Source organism: Takifugu rubripes, chromosome 16, assembly GCF_901000725.2.
Source record: "Takifugu rubripes chromosome 16, fTakRub1.2, whole genome shotgun sequence".
Lineage (NCBI taxonomy): Eukaryota > Metazoa > Chordata > Actinopteri > Tetraodontiformes > Tetraodontidae > Takifugu > Takifugu rubripes.
In genome coordinates, this window is record NC_042300.1 from 11,614,140 (window position 1) to 11,621,735 (window position 7,596).

At 45.0% G+C, this 7,596-nt stretch overlaps 1 protein-coding gene across 1 annotated transcript; it reads right to left on the reverse strand.

The window, feature by feature from the left end:
* Positions 1 to 1,152: 1,152 nt before the first annotated feature.
* Positions 1,153 to 5,978, reverse strand: prep (prolyl endopeptidase). Its single transcript, XM_003971881.3, has 14 exons — positions 5,790 to 5,978; positions 5,508 to 5,582; positions 5,009 to 5,142; positions 4,795 to 4,925; positions 4,474 to 4,683; positions 4,240 to 4,361; positions 4,059 to 4,164; positions 3,726 to 3,917; positions 3,436 to 3,633; positions 3,236 to 3,339; positions 2,802 to 3,033; positions 2,582 to 2,713; positions 2,353 to 2,509; positions 1,153 to 1,972 (listed from the first exon to the last, which is right to left on the reverse strand). Exons 1-14 carry the CDS (start codon positions 5,919 to 5,921, stop codon positions 1,678 to 1,680), a joined length of 2,220 nt encoding a protein of 739 aa, XP_003971930.2. The 5' UTR covers positions 5,922 to 5,978; the 3' UTR covers positions 1,153 to 1,677.
* Positions 5,979 to 7,596: the final 1,618 nt, after the last annotated feature.

Consider the following 7,596-nt stretch of genomic DNA (forward strand, 5'->3'; position numbering starts at 1 on the left):
TCCGGTCGGCGCTTTATTTCTTAATTCGTCATGCAGCTTTACGTTTACTGTGTGTTTCATTGTTTATAAAATGGGTTATATGCTATTCCAACAATGAGTCTAACCTTATCTTCCTACAGACCGATATATAAAGTATGTTTTATATACAAGTAAACCCTATATTTAAAGTAACCTTTTACTCAAATGTTTTTTTGTGGTTTCCTCGGCTGCTGAGCGCCATCTAGTGGGTTGTTTATCGCTGAAACACGCATGCGCAAATCCAAGTGACAAACTAAGGTTCTTCGTAAAAGTATTTTAGATAGTTAAAAAAAACAATGAATTCAATTCTTTGGAGCTATCACGCCCTGGCGAGGTTGATGACTTAACCTATTAAAAATAACTGTCCTAAAACCAAACCTTTAAAACCAATTTAGTCTTCTCCATTAACCATTTATCTCAAAGTCCCATTTTTTTTTTTTAAACTAGTCTTTTCATGGATGGAATAAGCTGCTCTGTGGCAACATGTCACAGTCAATAATTTATAGACATTAACAGGGTGTTTAAAAATGTAAATGATTTTTTGTTATTTAAGTGGTAAAACTAACTCACGTATCGACAGCGACTCCCTTTTTTTTTTTTTAAAGAGACTTTATCCAGGTAAGACACCGAGGACTAAATAGCTTTGCTTTTTCTCCTTTAATCACAATTTTACAGTTCGAGGAAATGAAAAGAACAAACGTGAGTACATATCCTATAGCGCAGTATGACGCATGTGCACTTTAGATGGTATTTCTGTCTCTTATCGCTGAAACCTACCGCTTCCTTATGAGACAATAAATGTAAAGATGATCCACTCTGTAATAATAACAAAACTTATTGATGGCAGATTTTTAAAACCATTTAAATGTTAAGAGGAAGTTTATTCTTTGGACTTGAAAGGGTGTTTATAAAGTGTGCAGGGTCTCGCTCAGACCACTCATAGCCCAACAGAGCGCCCCCTGGCGGACACACAGTCGAACCGACAACCGCAGTAGGCACTGCTGCTCCGAGTAGTACTTGTCGCATAAAAATTAAGTTTTTAGCAGTAGTTTTACGAAATATCTAAACAACTACATACAGTTTTTGCACCTTATTTTGTAATTATTATGCTTAAAGAAAATAGTGAAGTCCAGAGACCGTTCAAAGTTTATTGTAAGTGTGTTTCTGAGTTGTTTTAACAATCTTGTCAAGAGGTAGAAATCAGTGTGACAGGCCCAGATGCACTGAACACACACGCCAAACATTTTCTCGCTACTTTCATCCACAGAAGCACTGCGGCCAGTAAACAGCATTTGACCGTTTCTCCAGAATAAAAGGTACATACACGAAGTTATTCAACGTTCGATCAACCCACCTGACAAATGAAAATAAATTAACTGCATTGCTGTGAAGCACCTGCAGGATACAGCACCTCCTGACCTCCTGACATTTACTGGCTGATGACACACTGATGGCAGCAGTTTTATGTTTTTTTCACCATTTTGTAAATACAAAACTGATCATCGCGTTGGCTTAGAACGCTGCCTGTACAGAAACACATACGTCACAATGGTGGTAGGTGCTTTTGGAGATCCTGATAGTGTCGCTGTTAAGTTATAAAAAGGGTGAGCTGCTGCTAAGTAGTGTACTACAAATATGATCCAACTGGCAGTAGTCGGTTTATTTGACCCAGGATATTTTGAGACAGTTAGCGATGAATGCGTACGTGTCGGCCACCTCCTGGATGACCTTACTGGTGGGCTTGCCGGCACCGTGCCCAGACTTTGTGTCCACAAGTATAAACAGAGGGTTTGTCTGCTTGGGGCTCCGTCCAACGATGTACTGCAGGGTGGCGATGTACTTGAGGGAGTGGAGAGGTACCACACGGTCATCATGGTCCCCAGTCAGCAGGAGCACCGCGGGGTACTGGACCCCGTTGCCTTCTGGGACACAGATGTTGTGGAGTGGGGAATACCTGGCAAGAAAGAGAAGGGGAACACACAGGTCCCACATGAGAAGACGTGGGCACGTTATCAGAGCTTCACACTATGAACTCCCAGCACAGCAGCTACGAATCCCAGCTGTTTACATACCCTCCGTAACCCCCTACCAGGAGAAAAATGACCCCCATCATCACACAAAGCCCCTCCACCCTAGTGAGGCACGAGTTTCCCCTCGCTCTCCTGTTATCTGTCCTCAGCTCTTATAAAAAAGACATCGCTACAACTTCATCAGCAGGCTGGGAGACATTATGGACCTGACAACCTGTCAAGCATTTGCTTTATTGCAGTAACCTGAGTCCAACAGCTGGACGTCCGTGTTTAGAGCTGCATTTTCTGGCTACTGCACACTCACTTGATGAGCCAGTCAAACTGCTCTTTAATGTCCGAGCAGCCAAAATCTGTAGTCCAGGCGTGGCCGATGGTGAACTTATGGAACTTCAGCATGTCCATGACTCCGACCTGAGCCACTGCGCAGCCAAACAGCTGCGGACGCTGGTTCACGCAGGCCGCTGTGGGAGTGGACAGTCAGTGTGTCGCCTGTTAGCCTATGTGTCATCAGTAAACAGCAGCAGCGTACGCACCTACAAGCAGGCCACCATTAGAACCACCATTTATAGTCAGTTTGGAAGGTGAGGTGTAGCCCTCCTTGATGAGATACTCAGCTGCACACTGGAAGTCGGTGAAGCAGTTCTGCTTGTTGGCCAACATGCCAGCTAAAGAAACATGAAAGACACTGATAAGGTGTCTATTGATGACATAAATGACAATGAAACACCACCAAGGCTGCACGAAGCCCACCACCTTTGTGCCAGGTCTCCCCGTACTCTCCTCCTCCCCGAATGTTGGCGACAGCCAAGACTCCGCCCAGATGGCAGACGAAGATGAGTCGGGAGACGCTGTAGCTTGGCGTGATGGAGATATTAAACCCTCCATAGCCGTAGAGGAAGCCGGGGTGGGAGCCATCGAGTTTGATGCCCTTCTTGTGGACGATAAACATGGGGATTTGAGTTCCATCCTTGGAGGGATAGAAGATCTGGCAAATGCAAACCAAGAGGAAGATTTCACTGGCACCTCTCCGAAGTGATTTGAGGCAGCAACATGTTGCTATGAGACCAAATATTATGTTTACAGCAACTGGGGGGATTTGGTATGGCTTCTTAGGCCCTGCTGAGGGATACAGAGGTTGAAGGAGGATGGACAGAAGGAAGGACGGACGGACGGATAGAGGGACTCACCTGGGTGGTCTGGTAGTCTGAAGGGTTGAAGCCTTTAACGGTGACCTCTCTGAAGATGTGGGGCTGCAGAGGCTCCTTCGTCAGGTCGCAGTGATAAATGATAGCTGATGGGGGACAAACATACATGTACTGTCATCTAAACTATTTCTTTTTTTAATAAAACTACATGAATTTGAAGCAGGATCTGACACAGGATGTACCTGGGGAGAGGAAGGATGTGAAATAGTAGAAGATCTCGGAGTCCCTCTTCCGTCCTGTGAAGCCCACCACTGAGCCCACGTCCAGAGGGAAGGTGCGCAGCTCCTCCCCAGAGCTCAGCCGGTACATTTTCAGCACATTTTTCACGTCGTGGAGGAAACACACAAACAAGAAGCTGGAGTACGTACAGGTTGCAAACACTGCAGAGGGAGAGAGGGGAAGGTTCAAGTCCCGTTTTCAGCTGCTGCTTCAGCTCGATCCTCCGGCGGCGGCGGCGGCTGCAGGAGCTTACCAATGACGTCCTTGTCATGTTGAGGGATGAGCTCTTTCCAGTTGCTTGGATCCGGAGAAGCGAAGTCGATGTTGATGAGGCGATAACGCGGGGCGTCCAGGTTGGTTTTGAACGTGAACAGCGTGTCCTCGTTGGTGACGTATTCGTATTCGGCGTCAAAATTGTCGATGAGCTTCACCCATGGCATAAGTCCTAAACATGCAAGGATTTTATTGGTGCATCAAAGAAATAATGGAAAGAGAGATTGTGAGCTTGGCAGCAGCTACATTTCCAGAGTTACCAATAAATTGTCATAAGAACGACACCAATCTACATACGTAAGGAACACCACACCTGTTATACCCTGAGGAATGGTCTTGAGGTCACAATACCACAGCCTGTTGACCGGATCACAACCCTCTCTGATGGACAGTAACACATAGCGCCCGTCTTCTGATACCTGCAGAACACGACCAATGACTAAACCCTCCCTGATTGTCATTTAACACAGGCACATAGACCGCTCTGGACCGACCTCAGCGCCACTCATCCACTTGGGGTGGTCAGGGAATTCAGCACACAGCATGTCCTCAGTCTGGGACGTCCCTAAAACATGGAAGTAGAGCTTCTGGTGGAGGTTGGTGGAGGTCTCGGTGCCTAAAGGACAACGCCTGTTATTATTTTTGCAGCACCGTTACCGTTGAAGGGTCACAAAATGAGTTCCAATCGATGTGAAAAGGGGCAGTGAAGTGACTCTGCTCAAACTCACCATCACTCTTGCCCTCCTGGTCGGGATAAGAGTTGTAAAAAAGTCCCTTTCCGTCATGAGTCCAAGACATGCAGCTAAACTTGACCCTCTCTAATCGGTCCTCAAGCAACGTTGCATCTTCAACCCTCAGGAAGTGGATCTCTACCCAGTCTGAGCCACTGGCGCTGGTACCATATGCCAAGTACTCGCCGTCCTCAGAGAATGCATAGCCTTCGTGTTACCATAGCAACAGAGCACAGGCATGAAACAAAACAATACACAGTAAGCAAAATTGCAGAATAAGAGTAAATACATATCATTCATAAGCCAAGTCTCTCACACCTCGTAAAGCAACAGTCCCGTCCTCAGAAAAAGTGTTTGGATCCAGGAAGACTCTGGGTTCAGCATCCAGGCTTTCCTGCACATACATCACACTCTGGTTTTGGAGGCCTGTGTTGTAAAAGTGAAAATACCTAAAGGGGAGAGGAGGGAGGCATTGTTAGTACTCCCCGAGCACGTTGGGACCTTCACACAGCTCCGTGTTGACTCTCCTCACCGGTTCCCCCTCTTAAAGGGGCAGCTGTACTTAGGGTAGTCGTACAGCTCAGTCATGCGCTCCTTAAACTGGTCCCTCACTTCACAGCGCTCCAAAAATGGCTGCGTCAGCTGATTCTGAGCACTGACAAAGGCCTGGTACCAAGAAGGAAATGCACACATTACAGACAATGACAAAAAAAACACAAATATAGCAATGTCCTCCTCGTTCTGCAAAAAGACCTCTTGAGATGTCTACTATTAATTCTGTCTGATGTTTGCCATCTACCCAAAAACATACCAGTCACTTTTAAAGGAAAAGTCCTGGTTATTGTAACCTCAGTAGCTAGTATAATTCTAGAGCTGACGTTGAAAATAATTGAATATTTACTGTCGAGTTTGTCAAAATGGTGATTCTGAATTCTCAAAAAAGAAATTATGAATGATGCTTGCTGTTTATTTTATGCTTAAATAACTGGTGCACAGTAACAGATAGATAGATAGATAAATAAGCCCCCTACCTGTGTTTTCTCACTGTCCGGATCCTCCAGCCAGCTGTACGGATCTGGGACTTTACATCCATGATAATCATCCACCTGAGACGGGCGAAACAGTGATGACAGCTTTTAAAGCTGAATTTTGAGTGGCAAGAGTGGCACTTCGTTAGCAGAAGATAATAAAAGAATAAATGAGAGTCTGGCATGTAGAACCGGCTAAGCTAACTAGCATGCTAACAATGCAATCTTGGAACGAGCATGATGATGAAGCAGCCCGGCTTTTTAGCACCAGCCGCGTTTACTTACAACTGCATCATCGCGGTAAGCCTGCGGATACTGAAATGACATTTCGGAGGTCAGTTTTCGGCAAGAGCGTAAGAGAAAAGTCTTCCTCAGGTGATAAAATAGTGGTTTTGATACAACTCTCGGGATACTCATTAACTTGAGGTCTGGGGGCTGAACGGCCCATTACGCCCAGACAAAGAGCGCTGCAAAGACAACACTGCCGGCTGCTGCCCGGGCAGGACAAAACTATTGCGCCCTCTGGCGACAGAGCTGAAACACTACCTGAAAATGAGGCCGAACACCGTTTAAGCGTAAAATATTACCAATTTTTTCAACTTCCCACGTTGTATTGAACGCGTATATATTACTTTGTTACTAATCAATGTGTTGTTATTAGTCAATGCATAAGAGAAAGAAAAACATCAGCCACAGTGAAAGGTTATCTATGTCTACTGGGACTCTCCATCATCGAGCTTATCTATGTGACAGAGCGTCTTTCTCTCTGCTCATCAACCACTTCCCCTCCCTTCCTTCCTTCCTCTCTTTACTTAATCAATCACCCCTGATTTGACCATTATTATCAGCCATCGTCTGCTTATGCACACATAAGTGTAATGTGAGTTAAGGCACTCAGAGGTCACAAATAAAATGAAGAAATAGGTGGATGTAATTTATAATGGTAGTTCATAGTATGTTATGGTCAACAAAAGGGGAAGAGACACTTCTGACTGACAACTTTGTCGATAGGGATCACGAGAAAGAACAAATTAAACGGGGGTGTTTAAGACAATAAGGAAGTACATTGTTCGGATACCATTGCTGATAATACAGTGTGACGCCCTCTAGGAGATTCCTGAGCGCGGTTACTTTCAGAATGATGTTAGAGCGGGCCAGACAGCAACATTCTCGAGTGATGAATCCTTACATGCAAGAAATGTTCCGCATCGATAAATAACGTCCGTTTAAAGGCAGACATTCGTCTCCTCAGGACGTTTTCAATCTCACCACCTTCACACCCAAAGCTATTCTTCTCCTTTTGCTTCAGCTGCAATGGGGAATATCCCATAATGCAAAGGGGATCTCTTCCTGTTTGCAGATATGGGTCACAGAACAAACCCCAGGGACGACAACACCGGCAGTCTCTGCAATTCCTCTAAAATACGGAGGTTTTGTGCTCATCAGGTGACACTTTTCAGCATTTTTTAGTCTAGCTGGCCCAGAGAGACGCTCGCCCGCTGCCATGGATGACTTGCAGCAGTGTTTTCCTCCATTGTCCTGAGTCAACAGTGATCTGTCTGCCGTAGCCGGACGCACCTGTCTCTGCACCTCTATATAAAGGAGGATGACCACCTGCTGTGTGGGGTTACCATGGGGTTAACCCATTCATGAAGCTCATGGCTGATTATTTGCTAAAACAAGCATAAATAGCATAGAAAAATTGCTTTCTGAATTGACTTTCTGCATTAGCTTTCACCTGATGCTATATGTGATCAGCTTTCATTAGACAAACTCTTCTTCTCATCCTTCTTCTGTGTTTTTAGGGGTTTTTTTTCTTTTCATACATCCAAATTGATTGTTGAATTTTAAGTTGTTTTAAAAAAAATAAAAAATAAAGTTTATCTAGAGTGCATACATTTCATCAGGGACATATCCAACAGTATCCCATAATGTTCCTGCAGCACCACCATCAGGGATGACAACCATCACCTGGAGGGTCCCTCCATATGAGCCCGGTCCTGTTCAAGGTTTCTTCCTGTTAAAGAGAGTGTTTCCATACTATACTACTCCATACTATATCACACATATGCAGGGCGGTGGTAGGTGAGTC